The 19,617-nt window shown below is 39.8% G+C and overlaps 1 protein-coding gene across 4 annotated transcripts in view; it reads right to left on the reverse strand.

The window, feature by feature from the left end:
* Window positions 1–3,827: 3,827 nt before the first annotated feature.
* LOC121301054 (glutamate receptor ionotropic, NMDA 2A-like) overlaps window positions 3,828–19,617 on the reverse strand; it is a 77,348-nt gene continuing 61,558 nt past the window's right edge. For 2 of the 4 annotated variants that reach the window (XM_041230151.1, XM_041230152.1), the window contains exons 11-13: window positions 15,597–15,784; window positions 13,580–13,818; window positions 9,932–13,028 (exon numbers count right to left, since the gene is read on the reverse strand). In XM_041230151.1, the coding sequence (XP_041086085.1) occupies window positions 11,220–13,028; window positions 13,580–13,818; window positions 15,597–15,784 (2,236 nt within the window). In that variant the 3' untranslated portion in view covers window positions 9,932–11,219. Of the gene's footprint in view, window positions 5,752–9,931; window positions 13,029–13,579; window positions 13,819–15,596; window positions 15,785–19,617 lie in introns of those variants that run through there. The other 2 variants (XM_041230153.1, XM_041230154.1) reach the window with 2 other exon arrangements.

Below are 19,617 nucleotides of genomic sequence, written 5' to 3' on the forward strand. Positions count from 1 at the left end.
TCAGAGCATTGGAAGAGCCTAAAATATGCTTGATGTTTCTGTCATTTGACCTAAGGTTAAAAGTGAGCTCCCTGCTTGAATCACTGCTTTGCTTATTCGATCTAATAACAGTACAAGGTTACTGAAGTATCCCTCTGCAGTTTACACACACCTAAAAACCCTTACATCCATTTGCTATATGAATGAAAGTAACAATCCAGTGCTACTGTATCAGTTGACTAACAAGGAACAACACTTATTACAATAATGACATTACCAGCTGATCGCTTCAGACTTTATAACACATGCATACATTGTTTATTACACGTTTATAACATACCCCCAAACTGCGGTATTGTGTTACACATATTTTGTTATTGCACATGTAATGAATAGCAACGACAGAAGGACGTGTGCAAATGTAATCATTATAGAAAGGGGGGGCAATATTTAGTACTCAACTATACCGGAGGAGTAAAGGAGGAAAAGCTTACAAAGATAAACACATGGGCACAAATTGAGCTTGGAGTAACTAAAATCATCTAAAAGAAACATAGACACCCTCCAATAATAATCCCAGCACAATGTAATTCGTAAGGACTTCAGGTTATTTAAATACCTCTGCGAAGTGACTTATCAGAGTCTGCCTTAATCATTGCAAAAGAAATATAAAATACAATCTGATTGATCACTGCTGATATCCAGGAAGCAAGCGCATGAATAAATTGCCATAACTATTACCCTAGAAGAGATAGTAATTCTTCAGTAGTCCATTTTAAGTCTGAATAAATGTGTTTCTGCTGAATGTATGAGAACATGGGAATCGGCTTAATGAAATGAAAAGCAATTTCCTTTCTCTTGAGTTTATTCATGCTGTCTGGAGAGCTTGACATTGCAGTCGTGACCTCCAAAGAACTCCACGCTTTGATACGATAGCCAATGATGCACTAATCAAAGTCAGCTGTTGGATTTGAGTAATATATCTGAATAGGAACTGGGAGTCTTGGGTTTGAACAATCCCTCAAATGATCTTCCTCCAATCAGCACTATCCATCAGGATTGAACGATCCCTCAAACGATCTCCCTCCAATCAGCACTATCCATCAGGATTGAACGATCCCTCAAACGATCTCCCTCCAATCAGCACTATCCATCGGGATTGAACGATCCCTCAAACGATCTCCCTCCAATCAGCACTATCCATCGGGATTGAATGATCCCTCAAACGATCTCCCTCCAACCAGCACTATCCATCAGGATTGAACGATCCCTCAAACGATCTCCCTCCAATCAGCACTATCCATCGGGATTGAACGATCCCTCAAACGATCTCCCTCCAATCAGCACTATCCATCAGGATTGAACGATCCCTCAAACGATCTCCCTCCAATCAGCACTATCCATCGGGATTGAACGATCCCTCAAACGATCTCCCTCCAATCAGCACTATCCATCAGGATTGAACGATCCCTCAAACGATCTTCCTCCAATCAGCACTATCCATCGGGATTGAACGATCCCTCAAACGATCTCCCTCCAACCAGCACTATCCATCAGGATTGAACGATCCCTCAAACGATCTTCCTCCAATCAGCACTATCCATCGGGATTGAACGATCCCTCAAATGATCTCCTTCCAATCAACACTATCCATTGGGATTGAACGATCCCTCAAATGATCTCCTTCCAATCAATACTATCCATTGGGATTGAACGATCCCTCAAACGATCTCCCTCCAATCAGCACTATCCATTTCCTATGCAGTCAGCTGGTTTGTTGCTGCTTTTATATTTAACATTACTTCCTGGTAGCAGGTGCCCTGCAAAATGTCAACTTCCATTAAAATAAGGGGACCCCACGCTGGTCACCTATCCAAACCTAAATACAACTTCAGTTTTACAGACAGTTGAACACAAGCATTGCATAGAGTTTAACAGATGGCAGATTTTGTTTTACACAGTATATTCAACACACACACCTTAACAAAAGTAACAAAAACTTTAACATATTTTTTTGCTAAACATGAAGGAAAATCTGTGACATGATGGTTGTTTATTTTTTATCAGTATACTGTACATCGACTGCAGGAAATAATCCATCTGGGGCATGCATTGCTCAGCCAGTTTGCAAAAGTAATTCTTTGCAACTCCAATACTGCTTAGAAGACCTCGGGCATGTAATAATCTATCGCACCCTTTTAAGTAATTAAAATGGTAGATAGTCCATATTAGACACAAAAAAAGCTGACTTAAGATATTCCCTTTTTCACTTATAAAACTTAGTTATAAGAAACCTTTCTAAGAAACCTTTACAAAAGCTCCATTTAAAGATGTATACCCCCATTTAAGTACATGGCAATAAACTGTTAAGCATTGGCTTGTTGTCTGCTTCTCCACCCCCATTGATCCTGATGGCATTAGTAGAAAGTGACTCTACAGTGCCATCCTCTACAGCTTTGCTAATCTACAGATGCCTGCTGTAGTCGCTTCAGTACTGACACCCTGCACTGCATGGTTGTTTATCAGGATCAGTTTTGTAGACTGAGATCTTTAGAGATTGCAGTTCTGTGGTTACTGTCTAGACCAGCCTGCAAATCGGAAAAACAGCTCCCTTTAAGTACAGGAAAAAGAACAATAGAAAAGGGCAAGATCGATGCAAGTATCCAGCTTCCTTGCTACATTTCCAACATCAGCGGAATATAGAGGATGACCTAGCAAACTTGAGCACAAAACAGAGAGGGAGAGAGAGAGTGAGAGAGTGAGAGAGAGAGAGAGGTGCGGAGGGGCTGGGGGAAAGAACAGAAACAAGGCAGAGCAGTGACAAGGCAGAAGAATAACACACTGTGTAAGAAAATGGAAATTAGTTTCTGAACTGCTTCTTCATCCTAATGTCCAACATAAAAGAACGTATGCAGCTAGTTTCACAGACCCTGATTAGTACTAATCTTGGGTAGCCTAATGTTGCCTTAGGTAAGTGCAAGATTAGTGTTGATCTGAGTCAGTAAAATCACCGGAGGGTATCAATATGTCAGCCTAGCAAGAGCTCAACTATGACTACTTCATTCTTCTGACAAACACAGTCATTGTAATCATGTGTTTGTTCAAATAACAATAACAAGTCAGAGAGAGATTGCCTTCAAATTCTCAAGCAAACCATAGGGCTACACGTTGACAATCCCAGCTTGACAAGGTCTGGAAAAAGGAACAAATAACAGAACTGTCAATAGAGAATAGACCCAGCTAATCCATTCACCACTGCACAGGAGTCTGTGATGTGTGCTATACAAATAATAATAATAATAATAATAATAATAATAATAATAATAATAATGTTTTAAAAGCAAATAACTAATGCATATGACGTATACACATTTGCAATATGTCATTAAAATATTATTGTAATAGTTTTTGATAATTATCATCACAATCCTTAACAACACAACATTTCTCAATGTTTAATAAATGATCTTGTGTAAGAGCACAGGAAAAAGGAATTTATTTGTGAACTGAAAGTAAAGATTCCTTGTATTGATGGTCTAAAACCTTCTCAGCTGTTTAAAACACTATTATTGCACACACTGTATGCCAGTGGATAATTACAGGCATATCTTGATGCTGTTCTGGCAATGAAACATCTCCATGCATGTTAGCACTTACTGTGCATGATCACATAGAATTCTACCATTTCACTTTCAATCGCAGAGTTTTCTTCTTGCAGTCCCTGTATGGGTCACTACCATTTGTGTCATTGAGATTCATTTCATGTATGCATCAGTGAGGCGTACTTCCAGATTATCTATAATCGTGATGAATCATGCCCCACGAATTGACTATAGGCTGAAGGGGGTGGGAGGGTTGGAATGAAAAGCTTTTTTTTTCATAACATGATGGATGAACAGAGCACAGGGATCAAAGGCATTGTCTGGAAACACATGTGTGGGTGGCATGACATTTATAGGAACAGTTATCCCACTAGCTACCACTGAAGCTCTGTATCACCACAACTCAAAAATTGCGCGGGGAATAGAGAGCATCTGGCGTAATCGTGGGGGTTTATTTGCTAGCTTCAAAAACAAACTTGCATCCAGCAATAAACCCAAACTGTAAACTGAAGCATCAAGTATGGATATGTATACATGAAGGGTGTCCTGAAGAACAACATGACTGAACATAAACTGGAGACAACCCCCCCAACCCCGTGAGGACACCTCTGGGGACAGACTGATTTGACAGGCATTTGAACAGAGACACCAAAGAGGCCCAATGCATTTCATTTGAAAGTAATAGGTCTTTTTTTTAATGTAAAATTAATAAATAGTCATGACATTCAGAATTGCAATACCTTAAGAAAGTTAATTTCAATAAATGGATATTGTAATTCCGTCTTTAATATAATAGTACAGGTTTAAACATGCAAAAATACTTTTTTTATAAGCTTGGGATTTTGCTTTTAAATAAGCAGAACTGCTAAAGGGGCCCAAACCAGTGGGTTTGAATGAGAACGTGCTCGGATAGGAAGAGCAGGACAGGAGCGGTCTGCTGCTATGAGCAAAGTACACAGGAATTAGCAACACATGGGCTATCTGATGAGGAGTAAATATCAAATTGCAAGGTCATTATAACTGGGTACTGTTTCCACGTGATATAAAGAACACATTTGCATGCCTCTGCAAAAGGAATGACAGAAGGGAGAAATGAGGCTTAGCGGATCCATGGCGTTCATTTAAGCAGAACATTTGTTTGCATTGATTTGACATTATTTAAACATCAGATCGGTTTTAAATAACTAAGCACAGTGATTTAATGAAACACATTTGCGTTTGTCGTCATGCGCTTGGGATTGCATGCTGAATCCCCTCATTTCATTTTAGATTGAAATTCAAACGGTGTTGGAATGTGTTCGCTAACTATTTCAAATGAACACATTATTAAGTAAGTACACAGCAAATAAAATACGCATGATGACTCATGGCTAAGCAGCCTCATACCGCAGGTTAGTGCCCCTGTAGAATGGCAAATACGGACAGAGATACTCAATCACATTTTGTTTTGTATGAACCAGCCAGGCACAGCGGCTGATTGCAGGTTTGCAGTTACTGCTCTGCTGGCATCCACTTCTGTAATCGGAATTAAAAGATTGTTTATGTCTTCTTTCAGACACCCAGCTAGAAGGATCAATCATACGCCTATTGATCTCAACATGTGGCTAAGTATTGATGAAGAAGAGGGAGGAGGAGACAGGCTAGTTCCCCTGGTCCTTGCGAAATGCTGGTGGTTTGCTGAACTCTTATCTTGTCAAAAAGGAGAGCCAAGACATCTAGGGAAGTGATTCTAATATTTATACTGTAGAAGGTTTGGAATAATGTGTCCATTTGTGAAGAAGAGATCCCAACAGTGGATTGCAAATGACATGAACATATGCTGGGTTTGAATTTGTTTTAAGCAGCACCTCATGAGTTATGGACATGTCGGTAGAAAGGGCTGTACAGCATGTAGTAAAGTATAGAATTCATATTCACAGCTTCTGATACTGGCTTCCAAAATCAAAGTACATGATTGTTATTGTTTTATTAAAAGTGAAAAAAACTGAAGATAAAGAGACAGATTGTGGCTGGAGCTGAACAGATGACTGTGTTAAACTGCAATGCTTGTTGTTTCATGTTAGGAAGCATGGTCCTGACAGCGGAAATGAGATTCCTAATGTTCTCTGCCTCGCCTCGGTAGTTTTCAAGGGCTAAATTAAGCATAAGGGTCCTTGCTGAAGGAAATTGTCTAAAAAAAAAAAAAAAAAAAAAAAAAAAAAAAAAAAGTTTAAAGCTCAGCAGGGTTATTTTTGAACATTTTCTCGATCATCTTTTATAGGGCATTCGCTAGCATATTGACATTCACAAGAGGCTATGAAGAGCAATTGTATTTCACAAGAGTTATCATAAGCAGTCACCTATAGATATAGTATTCATATAAAGTGGCAGAAAGAGCCTTTATTACAAAAATGAAACTTTTACTTATTTACATTTTTACATCTTATTAAGTGGCACATTTCTTTCAGTGACATAATATTTACACGAGAAACATCCAAACCCCATTCCCTTAGCATGGTCCACACAGACACAGATGAGAATAACACAACACAGCTTAAGGACAATCATGGAAACTAGGCTTTATGTGACAAAAAAAATTGGCCCAGATGTAATGCAAAGAATTGCAGTTGGAATCCCAGTTCATGTAACAAAAAAACGAATTGTCCTGCAGGATTAGTACTTTCTCATGCAGTTAGCCAAAAGTGGAAATTATTCAATCAATGCAAGAAAGTTTGTGTCGGCTTCGTATTTGTGATAAATCAGACTTTGTTATACATACACACGTGATAATGCTTTATTACCAAACGTTTATCTTTTAGGCTGTAGGTCACATATCTTAGTGATAACTAGTCCCACCACTGCCTCACCGCCTAAGTATAAAACATCTTCATAAAATAATTTCTATTTTAAATAGCTACGGAAAAATACAAATGCACACAAGGGAAGGTGAGATATTCAACAAACGAACCACTAGTGCTTCCCCTAATGTGTATCCTCTACAATCTATGATTAGTATTTTACACAATACCAGAGGTACAGCTCTTTCATCTATTACAAGAGGAAGTAATCCAGCAGCATTTTCAAATACTGTACATGCAACCATTTATACTGTAAGAAACAGCACACAGTGCTGTGGTGTTCACCCTGTGTCACCAGCTATCTTCAATTCCAACGCCATCATCTCAATATTTTAGTTTTTGTATAAAGTTCCCAATCCAGTTCACTGCTTTTTAACCAGTGCCCATATCCAAAAAGTTTCTTCTGTGAGAATCACATTTTCAATATGAGAAAGAATTGAGTACCGGGCAATATTTTACATACTGTTATTAAATGTGAGATCGTAGTGCATGAAACATTTGTCACGTTGCATGCAATGTGTTTGCAAAAGACCACTAAATTCTTCGTTGATGACGGACAGAGCGTTATTTGCAGTATGCAGCATTGAAACAACACAAAATAACAGAAGGTTCTGTACAAAAAAACTATCCCCAATGGAAGTTTTTGTATTTTATTTCATACATTGGGACGGATACAGCCTGCCTCATTAGATACTCAGATACCTTGCTGTCACTTTCCTTTTGGAGTGACAGTAAGGTGAAAACTCTCAGAGCTGAACAGTACCATCTTCTTCCCCCTCTACTGTGGCAACTCATGGATACCAGCTAAGACCTGACACATGTTGGCAGCCATTCGCTCTGCTAACAAAGATTCGTGTTAACGAGTATAACCCACCTGAATATAGCAGAGACCTAGCTGAGCATTCAGTTATAGATGAGAAAGTACTAATCATTCCATTTTTTGTTGCTGTTGTCATTTGAAAAGTAATATATTAGTCTGTCAACAAAATGTAATAACTGCGCTACAACTGTAATTCTTTTTTTTATTTAAATAATTAGCATTTTAACTATCGGTAACTCTATTCCACATTCATTAATATTATATTACAAAAAACTGTGTATGCTCAGTTCTAGATCAGCTAAGTAGGATGTGTCTGAAAAAAATAATTAGGCTGAACATTTTTAATTTACAGCAAAATAATACCCATTTAACCCTGTCTGGTCATACCGAACAGCGCTGTACGCTGCCTGAGACACTAGGAAAAAGTATAGCCATGTCCATCTGTCCGTATCAAATGCTCTGCAGAAAGAAAAAAACAGACGTAGAAACTCAAGTTTTATAAAAATGTTGGTTGCTTGTAATAATCTCAATCTCTCAATAGTCTCATTAAAACAATGTGTTTTCCTTATTTAGTGCCACCGTCCTTCCTCTACCGCTTGTGTAGCAACTGCACTTGGAGTAACAATCATATAAAGTGAAAGACAAACTGTCAACCGTGAGTAAACCACCACTAACAACAAGCAGGCTCCCGGCTGGTCTTCCCTTTCGCACTGTACTACATTATCAGGCATGCATGATCCAAGCCCCACCCCCCATTTAATAACTGAATCTTCTTACAAACCCAAGGCTAAACATTGGGTGAGTCGCCAGCCTGTTGGAGAGTTCAGGTACTGTACCTATCACGGTGTCATTTTTAAAATGCAGAACCTGTGAATAATGTCCTATTCTACAGAAAGCTGGTGCTAACTCTATACATAGCGTCTTATGATATTTAAAAATACAAATTGTACTCTATACTATAATAAATATTTATCAAAGATGATGACTTCTTTGTATATTCCTTTACAGGTGATTTAGAGACACCTGATGCTTAAGCATTTCCGTATGCCTTCATTAGTAATAACAGTAGATGTTTCTCGGATCAGGGACTTGGTAGCGGTCCTTTGATATGAGGGTGGTCCAGTGATTGTTGCTGTCATGGTTTAGGGTTCTCCAGCCTGCTGACCTTTGTAAAACCGAAGCAAAGCCAGGCACTTTTCAAGGAGCTAAGAAGGGAAGAGCTAGATACCCAAAAGCGTGGCAAACCCATTAAGAGGTAGACTGGCTTGAACAGCAGTCATCTGCTACATCTGAAACCAACAAAGACACATTAACCTGTTTCCCCTTCCATCACTTCATTGTGTACCCTGTTACAAATACTTCCTGTTCGAAACTGAACTAAAACCGGGCACATTTGGCACCAGTAGTGTCTTCCTGTTCCATTATAATTTTTCATATTAATAAATAAATAAATAAATAAATAGATAGATATTTATAATAAATAATAAATCTCTGCTAATAGGGATATTAATTATGTTAAGACTGTAATTAGATATTGTATATGCGCATATTGCTCTGATATAAGCTTCCTTAAGCAGCATTCATACATTAGGAGGACTGTCCACATAAAAATTCTGTACATACCGCAGTCACAATAGCAACACAGAGAAGGATTTGAAACCTCACATTATGTCGTGTGTCGCCGAGTACACCTCAGGTCTGATTTCAACAATGGGTGAGCTGTAAGAATCTTCAAAGCACGGCCTTATTAAAAAGAATTTGCTCTGCTGGTAATGCAGACATTTTGGGAGCTGCTGAGGGGCTGTTATTAGAGATGGTATTTACTGATATTCCCCGCTGTGAAAATGAAACCTGCCAAATCAATTTCTGACCTGCTCGCAGTGCAATAGAAACAGCGTATTATTTCACACAACCCTTTCTGGTGGTTCTTAAATATTACAATAACATTTCGATGTGTAGTCTTTTGTGCGTATTACACATGCCCTGTGTTCTGCATATCATGAAAGGTGTGCCGTGGATTATGGAAACCTGTTTCCCTTTATAACTTAACAGCGAATAACCAACCACAGGAACACATGTGCCTGGAAGACACGTGGAAAATAAATAGAAACAGAATGGCCTTTATATTGCACAAAAGGATCACAGCAACTCTGCATAATCTGTAATGCAATAAAACCAAGGTGTTCGTTGTGTTGTTTTACTGGATGTGTGAACTGTAAATATCTTTTTACACTTTAAATATGTATAATATTAATGGTCGACCAGTCAACACAGTGTGTGGGGACAGGTACATTCAAAGGCTACTTAGTTGGTCTAATCTTATAGTAAATTGGTCTGTTTTGCAACATCGAAGTGTTTGGCTTTAAAAACCCTTTTAGCTTACCCATAGTTCAACTAACCATTTGTTTTAGATGTAACACACAGCTGTGGCCATAAGTTTAGCATCACCTAGAATTTTAGGATTTAGACATAATTAAAAAAATAAAAAAAAACCCTATATGAACATAATTTAGATTTTTTAATCAAATAAATTACAGAATTATGTCGCAAAAAGTCTACCGGAAGCCATGATAGTAGTAATGTATTTCATGTTAGATTTCGAAATGTCACATTTTTCAATTCTTGTTCAGATTTTCATTAAGTATATGGAAAGCTACAAAGCGGTCTGTAATTCATGTGTTAACATAACATTATTTGGCAGGTTTCATTCGACTTTAGCAAAATGAGGTGGTGTAAAACTTTTGGCCAGAGCTGTACTTTTGATACATCTAAGTGATCATACATGACTGGAGGAGACTCAGAAATTCAATTTTATCAGACCTGGGTTCATCAATCCTGATTCATCAAATAAAGAAAAAAAAAAGCTTTTTAATGCATTAACAGAACCATCTGAAACCCTGCATGGGCGTATCCACTGCTTAAAAGAAAGACAGGTATCTCAAAAGACAACACATACTGTATCACTGGCATCTGTAATGAAAGACTAGGCTCCAGGCATCATCAAAAAGTCCCAACAGTACTGATAACAACACAATGAGATTAAAGACTCTGGGAATACAAGACGCTGTTATTTTCTGTTGCATTAAAATGCTTTTCTTTTTTTCCCCCAGATAGAAATGTAAGGTAGGAAAACAGATTCAAGCCATTGAATTATCACACTGTGGTTCTAAGGGAGAGGTTTACCATCGCTGTTCACAATGTTGCTGTTTTTAATTGAAAACAAGACAGAACAGGCCAAGTCAAGCTTGCAATGGTTCCTGTTCTTTCACAAGACATCCTCTTCGTGTAAACACATTCCTTTGATATCAAAATAACACATGCAAAATCTATTCCTGATTGTTATTCGAAACGGTTATTTAAAAAAACAGAGACGAGATGGTAACAAATGGTTTTAAATGTGCTATACAATTTTTTTCTAAACGCTAAACCATTTTAAATAGGAATTAGAATGCCAAAATCACGCATCTAGAATAATCAAAGAAAAGCAAAGTTGCTATGATCTATAAGTGTGTTGAGTTCTCGTTGTACCTAGTCTCTGTAACCCTATAAACCTTGGTTTCACTCACTGCACACCAAACCTGTCTGGCTGCAGACTGACACCTCCCATTCTCACATACTTCTCATTACACAAGCCCAACATTGAGTGGACATATATTAATCAGGAAAACTTCTTCTACCATTCGATGGTATTTATTTATTTTAAGCCACCTTGGCTTGGAAGAAACGTCCATCTGCTGTTTAGGTAGTTCAGCGTTTTAGGAAGACATGGAGCTGTTGATATTCATATATCTCAAGTCCAAAACATCTTACTTATTTATAAATTAAAATAGCCTGGAAGTGCAGAACATCGAAGTTAGACAATGATGCAGCCATTATTATTATTTTATTCATCAAGCCTTTTTTTGGGCACTTTTTGCTTTAGATGTCGGTGACTATGGCATCCTAAAAGGTGGAATAATATAGAACCGGATGAATGAAGACTTAAACATCTGACTCAATACTAGGAATTTTCTTGTACACACATCTATTGCTGCAAGAATTCAGAACCCTGGGAGTGGAGTATGCGCTAGTCTTATTTGCTACATAAGGCATAACATGCTCTGAAATGTACATGTCATTAGGTATTCGACCATCCCGAGAACAGTATGAGGCTGTCGACTTCACCGAAGACCTAAAGTTGTTGTCATTCCTCAACCTGGCAGGGGCCGATTGTCTATAAATGTCATAAAAGCTTCTGCCATGGAACAAGCGCTGGTCTTGGAAAGGGTGGAGGAAAGGGTTCTCTGAGCTGCGATCGGGATAAAGGGACTTACTGCGTTTGCTCTCCTCCAGGTTGTGGTTGAAGAAGGTGGGCTTGCTGTCGAACAGCTTGTCTGGTTTGAGATTAAACATGTTTGCATAAGGGTTGTCCTCGAGAAGCCTGTCCTTCTCCTTCAAGCTCACGCTCCGCGCCGGCCTTCCCAGGTCTATCTCCCTGGGTTTCTCCAGGAGATTGTCAAAGGAATGCTGCCTGCTCAGCCTCAGTCTATTCCTCTTCTGTACCTGTGGCCCATCAGTCTGGGGCCAGTGCTGGCCAAACATTTCGTCTTGCAGCATGGGATTCAGTGATTCCTGCAGCATGGGGTTCAGCGATTCCTGCAGCATTTGATCTTCTCTGATGTCATACAAGTTCCCCATGTGCACGCAGGCCTCGCAGCGGTTGTAAGGAGACCTGACAGCAAAATGCCCAGAGTAATTTGGCACCTTGGAAAGACAGCTCCGGCAGTGAGTCTGTTTGTACCTATCGTTTGTCTCGTGTGGGCTGACGTTCAAGCTGTAGTGCTTGTTGTACAGACTGTACTTGTTTTCGTTGTTGGGGATGATCTCTTGGGGGTGAAGGGGGCTGCTGTTGAGATGGATGATGGGTTCTTGTTTCCTGTAGTTGTCGTTGTGATCTTGATACATTTCGGAGGGGTACTCTAAGTCCTCCGGCAGCCTATTTTCCCTATAAAGGTGCTGGTCTCCATGCAAACCCAGCTCCCTTTCAGCATCTATGGTGTAAATCTTTTCGCGTGTGGAGCCGCTCTGCTTATTCTTTAAGTAGGACAGCTCCACTTCGCTGCAGTCCCTAGGGTATTTTGATGTCATCGATCTTTTTTTTAAATTGTCCTTGGGTTTGTGGTGCTTCTGGTTGTTATCTGGGTCCTTGTAGGAAACAGCTCTGCTCGAGCATTCAGACACATCAGAATGAGCTGCCTCTTCTGGGAGGTACCGCTGGCTTTTAATAGAATGCCTCGGGTCGACCGGGAGGGACTCTTGCACGGGCCCCGGATTTTGCCGCAACGTTTCCACAGACTTCTTCCAAAGCTGCCGGGGTTTGGGGTTGGCTGGGGCGGTCTCGGCGCTGACGGCCACCTCCACAGTGTTGGGATTGGACTCGTTCAGAGTCAGGGGGTGCTGGCTCTGAAAGATGTAGTTGTTTAGGATGTCTTGGTGGCGATTTCCCATAAACGGCTGCAGGTCACTCACGTTGTCAGGGTAGAGAGCCTCTTTTGCAGGGTAGCTCCGGTTGTCAGCAAAGTGGAAGTTTCCTTTGTCACCCACCATGTCCATCATCAGGGACCCTCTGTGAGTGAAGTCGGAGGTTCGCTTGGGAGAACTGATCCTTGATGAGCTCAGGTTTGTCATGTTGGTCATGTTTTTGGCTGACTTAATTAACTTCAACATGTTGGCTTGTGGACTGCTGAAGTCTAAGTCAGAGGACTTTTTCTTTTCTTCAATATGAACACCATGAATACAGCTCCAAATTCCCTGAAAAGAAATAATAAAATATATACATGTATATATATATATATATATATATACAAAGACTTGTAAAGATGCTGCTACCCTGACATAAAGTATTCTGAAAATCCATTACTGTGTTAACGATTCTGAACCCTAATTGCTTGATTTTCTCATCCTAATAGAATCTAGCACTCTTAATTAGAAACAAGCATTTTTATAATCAAATATCTCCAAAACAAATAGTAATCCCACTGGTTTAATACATGATTCTGGTTGATGTTTCATTTACATTAATTAGCCTTCATTAACAGCGTCTTGATGAAAGCTGACACATGCAACTGAAATGCTGGCCTGCTATCAGTCCGGACCTGGATCGCTCTAAACAATGAATTCTCTATTTCACAAAACAACCACAGAACAAAATCTCTGTATGACTCTGTAAGAAGCGATACCGGCAATAAAAAACAGTCAGCAAGAGATTCATTTTCTGGAAACCACAGGAAGAGACAACTCTTTATCGCAACTTGGGCTGCTGGTTTTCTAAACGACGCGGACGACTGTAGCATTAATCTTACTCTGCTTATTGAGAACAGGAACCCAGGCGTTCCATCGCAGACTCCTGTGAAGCAGAATCGGAGCTTCCAGTAAAACAGGTGCTCCCAGATGAAGGTGATGAGGCTGAGGGCCATGGCCGCAGCGAGCATGTAGAAGACCCCGGCCATGTTGTCAATGTCCAGCTGGCTGCTCATCACTTCGTTCTTCTCATGGTGGCAGATGCCAGTCAGCCATTGGGCCTCCAGCTCCTCCATCTCACCTATAGGAAAGCAAAAAGATGTACACGTTAAGTACATTGTAACTATGTTTAATAGCATTCAAATTATGTGCAAGGCTAGGATTTTGTAGTACATTTCACGGGTGAGGTGAACCCAAAAAACAAGAATTCACGGGAAGGTCACCAAATAATGTAGTTTTAGCTGCATCTTTTTTTGGAAAGGCGTACAGCCTTAACACCTTGTCAATCTTTTCATCTGCCATTCTAAAATACCTAAAATATCTCTCACTGTCACATACCTGCATCTCTCTAATTAATGTTTAAAATTCTCCCTTTTGGGTGCTCTGTTGGTTGAGAAGATGGACGTACAAAAAGATGTTGCTTTTGTAAGAGGTAGAAACTCAGCACATCTACTTAAATGTCAATTTATCCAATCTGTACTTAAAGTATGAACAACAGCTGTGACCACTTTGCGCCGTTCAAAGTGCTGCGGCACGATGCATCCCGTGCAGCGAACAGTGAAGCTGCGCAGATTTGCCAGCTGTCTGCACTGGCGTATCGCATCCATCTGCCACAGAAGCATAAACCAGGCTTCAGAGTTTTCCACGATTGTGAAAGAGCGTGTTCCTCTGTGAGTCGGTAAACTTCGGTTCTCTGATGTATTTGTTCTTCTTTCTTTACAGAAAGCAGCTCTCACTTTTTGTATTTTAGCCATCACCCATTTACAAGCTTGCTCGCTCAGCTATCTCAGTCACTGACCCTCACAGCTACACGGAAATGCTGCGTGCATACGCCACCAGCTTACAGATACTGGCAGGTTTGTATTTTCTGTGCATGCCATTTTGCATTTTTTAAAGGAAACAAAGGAAGCGCCTAATAAAAAGTGTTTTTCCATTAATTTCCAAGATTTCACTGACTTTATTCAAATTCACGATTTTCACGTTTTTCTTGTTCCTTGTGACCTCTGTAACAAAACCGTAGCCTTTAATAACATGCAAGTGCATATAAATACATAGTGAAACCGGTACCGAAGGCATCTCTACCTGTTCACATCATCAGCAGCAGCAGCAGCATCTAATCGGAGATTATCCCTGTCTCAGAAAGTGCTAAAAGGTCCCTACTACCTTATTACCGACCCACCTCTTGTCAATAATTTTGAAATACGATGCCTAACGAAACCTTTATTTACACCCATCTGCTTTGCATTCCAAAGCAGACGAAAGGTGGTTGATAAATAAATGAATGTGGACAAGTGGAGTGCGCAAATCCATTCTTGAACAAAAGAGATATTGATTTAGTTTGCAATACAGCATGCGACTGTGCAGCCTGGAATATACCTTGGCTTTGTTTTATAATCCCTTTATAAAAGTTTAGTGTTGTAAATTCCTGTGGTTATAGCACATATTTACCAATCCCTGTGCCTTATTATCTTCTGAGATCAAACTGCATGTAATGCATCAAATTATTCTAAAGTCACAATTTGCAGGCGTGAGCTCTTAAATGAGTTTGCTATCATGACATGTACAGACTAGCATTAAGGTAGAATACTGCGCAGACTTTCTGAACACTGGCACAGCAGCTATAGTACTATACAGCCATAGCATAGTGTGATTGTCCTAGATAAAAGCTAAAGAAAGCTTGCTTGTGCCAGATAAAGACTTCTTGATGATGCACCATCAGTAAAGAGTGAGTGTGAGAAAAGATTGCTGTATTTGCAAGCATTGGACCCTGTGCCTTTGGTACTGGAGTGTGAACCATCACCTCCAGGCAACTGGGAGATTCTTAAACACTCTCCTGTGAGCAAACTAAAGCAGACTTACCGTCTCCAACCAGGGCCAGCAGAGCTAGATCCACCTGCCGTTTCCAGTATGAGCCCTTCTGCAGAGCGATCCCATAGCCCGTGGTTGCAAAGACATAGCCGCTGCCAATGGTAACCAGCTTACAGCCCTCGTCTCTCCCGGCCATGTAGTTTAAAACAGCCGCATCATATATGAATGCATCCAGCTTTCTACAACAAAACAAACTCAACGTGTTAAAACCTTTTGATGCTTTTTCAAAACTGACCAAAAAAAAAAAAAAAAAGGAAACTATGCATTCCTAACACCGCAGACCGTTGAAGTGCTGTGTTAGTAAAGAAAGCAATACAACATTTAAAAAACCATTGACCTCTAAACACAGCATGTCAGCAGTACTCCGTGTGCCTTTCAATACAATAGACTCACGGCTTTTAACATTCTGAAAAGGCCATGTTAGCTTTTAAAAAGGTCATCGTTTAGAAGGCTTTTATAGTCATTTTTCATTTATACGTTTCAACCTCTTAAACCTATCATATAAAAACAGCTGACATTTGATGTGGCTACAGTAGCACTCCTCATAATATATTACTCATCAGTTTAAATAAGTGAGATCTGTGAAATGCCACCTTTGAATTAGGTACTTAACGTTTAAATCTTTGTGCACAACATACAACATGTAAGAACACAATTGTTGGGGTTAGGGTTATGTCATGCAAGAAGATTTAAGCACGCAGTAACTCTGCATAATAACATTGTAATTATGTGTAATTGCACATGTATTTACTAAATACACAGTGATTTGAGACAAGTCATGTAAACTTTAGTTTTACCAAGAAAAGGAATCAGCAGGCTTTCAGGGCACAGGTTTTCATGTGCTTGCTGGAAAGGAGAGGGTGACCTTGCAATACCTGCTCGGAAGCCTTTACTTTCAGTAGGGTTTTCAGTGCTGTGCTCTGTTTTTCTGCCCAACGATGCGTTCATTCTTTATAATTTACTTCAAATCTCGTGTTGAGATTTAAACAGGCAGGTGCGCATAAACACTTGTACCCTCTGTGCCAACAAAAACAATGGTGAAAAAATACACATACTGTATATAAAAATATAAAGATCCCTGTTATTCCATATATAGGACTCCCTTGTGATGGATGCAACACAATCTTATCTATATAAAAAGGTGGTTGAGCATGGGTTCGGCTGTAGTTGCCTGCAATCAGTGAATATATGAGGGATGATTAAGAAGGAAATGCTTCCCTCAGAAAAACCTCATTGATCGAGTATGTCAGTATAAGGCTCAGAGCTAGCTCTTTAGTGGGCTGGTTCAGTAAGACGTCAGTCTCTGAGTCATGACAGGTCACATCCAGACCTTGTTTCTCTACTTAATTCAATGGGCTCAGACTGAAGCAAAAATCTAATTTGGTGGACAGCATCATTTATATTTTTATTCTGGTCTTAGTTGCCCTCAGTGATTCCTAGAGACAACAGACTTACTTTCATTGCACTGTACGTGCAGGTAACGAAGCTAAAACGAATTTGACGATTACTCCAGTCTGAATTGATATTTGCTGAGTTGTGAATTAAGAGCAACAAACGCCTTTAAACCCTCTGTAAAAACAATGGTTAGAAAAGCACATTTACAAATCAAAACAGGCTTCTCTCAAACGTACACATGACTGCGGTCCACAGCTTGGAATGACGCAAGCCGTTGTGAATTGTCAAATCTGTGGTCACTGAGTCATGTTGCTGCATTAGGGTCACCTATTAACATGTCAATTTCAGACTCGTATTTCTCTCAGCCCAATTTACAAAAGCACTGTGTTTGTCAAAAAATAATATAGAAGTGCTTCACAGGGCATTGCAGTCAGGTATCTACTCCATTCATACTCCAGTGTATTGAGAAACATCAGTGGGTTTGGAAGCGGCTAGCGTACGTTCACCCGAAATTGTTTTGACTTCTGCAACGCAATGCGTGAGGATGGCACGTTCTAAGAACATTTCACTACAGTACAATATTGTTATAACATTATAACAAACCTTCAGCTATAACGAACCTAGTCCCTGGACCCCAAATAAAAGACAATATAAAACACACACTGTCAACATCCCAGTCTGTACGCACAGGGTGCCACCTTTGCAGTGACGTCAACTCTTTTGTCTTAATAAAATTCGCGCACTGTGTAACCGTACCCTCCGAAACAAAAATCATTTTATGTTGCAACAAAACTGGAAACTATATTGACAGTTTGAAAAATGGAGCAATGCAGGCATACCTCTCTCATGAATATAGGTTGTCAAAAAGCACTCTGTTTTTCCTGGCTTGTTCAGCAACCATGCGGCAAAGCAAAATTGATTAAAGACAAAACAATGACAGCAAAAAAGAAAAAAAACTTGAGGATCTGATAAACTTTTCATGTCGGGTTGATCTGGAATAAAAGCTCAGTTTGAGATTCTTGCTTGTTGGATTTGGTTCACTTTGAAACGATTCATGGGCAGATTGTTTTTTTAATAAAAGTTCAACTTCAATTCAGGATTTCTGCTTTTTGTCCTGCGTTTTAATTCTTTAACAAACTGGATAAAGCAAAGGCAGAATACCGAACACATGAGATGGACTGTTACATGCAATTCTACTTGTATTCACAATCTCATCTCATTAAATTACAGTTTGTCGTTCATTTTGATTGTCATTTTGCTATAACGAACAAAAAGCCTAGACTCCAGCAGGTTCGTTCTAGCGAGGGTGTACTGTACTAATGAAATGCACTCCTCTGACTATGCACAGGACACTGCAGGTTTTTAAATACAACAGGCACTGTAGAAGATGCATTGCAGTGATACATTATAAAAAGAAACCTTGAGCTCTGTGAAAGCAAGAAGCATTCACTGTACTGTACGAAGGGCTCTGGGCAGCCCTGTTCTAGAATAACCTCTTCTAGAAATAATAACAGTTTGTCATGTCATATTGTCTAATATGTAAAGTTGAGGGAAAACGAACACAAACTCACTTAGTGGCTTGGAACTTGGTTGTAGGAGACTAGGTTTCAGGTCACAGGAATTAAAAGTTACAAAAGAACAAGGTATAAAATATCATAAATGGAAAAGAAGAGTAAGCTACAGCAAGTGACGCTGCAATGTGGCTGCACCAGAACGGCACCAACAAAACATGACAAATCCGCTCAAGCATATGTGAACGACTGCTGCTGTACTACTTCGAGACATCGCAAGGTATTTCTGCATGACCGAGGGACAGTACAGCCAACTTCATTATTTGAATCCCCTACTGCAGAATGACAGTCCAAGCACACCCCAATTGCACATGCGTATTGAACTACACTTACATGGACTCACAAAAATAAATACATAATAAGAATAAGAATAAGAACGAGCTTGTGTTGCGTCAAACCATGTGCACAGAAACGATCTACTTGAGATGTTTGAGGTCAGGTGGAAAAAGACTGAGAAAGTCACACCATGCATGCACATGCATAGTGTGCAGGTCCTGTCCTTTAGCAGGGTTCTTTTTGCAATTCTAAAAGCACAATTATGAGAATCTCTAATGAGCAGTTTAAAAAATAAAAAAGAAGGGAAACAGCTTGGTTGATGTGGTTCAGGCTCCACTGAAATGAGGGTAACTGGCTCAGATGATTTATTTATTATTATTTATTTATTTTAACTTTGCCTCGTGTCACATGCTTGTGTAAAGAAAGAAATAGGCCAGCTGAAATCTGCAGCAGAAAGAGTAAGCACGCAAACTTCTACCCACACAGAGCCCTAGATTCAAATCTTTCACTCCTCGGAGACAGAGAGAGACTCAGAGTCACCAGGGCTTTCCTTTATAGCTGTTCTTGTGAAGCAGCAATCAGTGTTTGCAGGGCTGGCATGTGGGTGTCTTCTACAGAAAAAAGAAAGACACAATTCCTCATTGCGGGAGTGGATCAATTCAAATCCCTTCCATTCATCACAAGGAGCTGTGGGCTGCAGCAGTGCCAATGTAGGCAGTCGGTCCTTAGATTTGTCAAGACCTCAGCAATCCTGGTGCAGTATAGCTTGT

The sequence above is a fragment of the Polyodon spathula genome, chromosome 26 (assembly GCF_017654505.1).
Source record: "Polyodon spathula isolate WHYD16114869_AA chromosome 26, ASM1765450v1, whole genome shotgun sequence".
Classification (NCBI taxonomy): Eukaryota; Metazoa; Chordata; class Actinopteri; order Acipenseriformes; family Polyodontidae; genus Polyodon; species Polyodon spathula.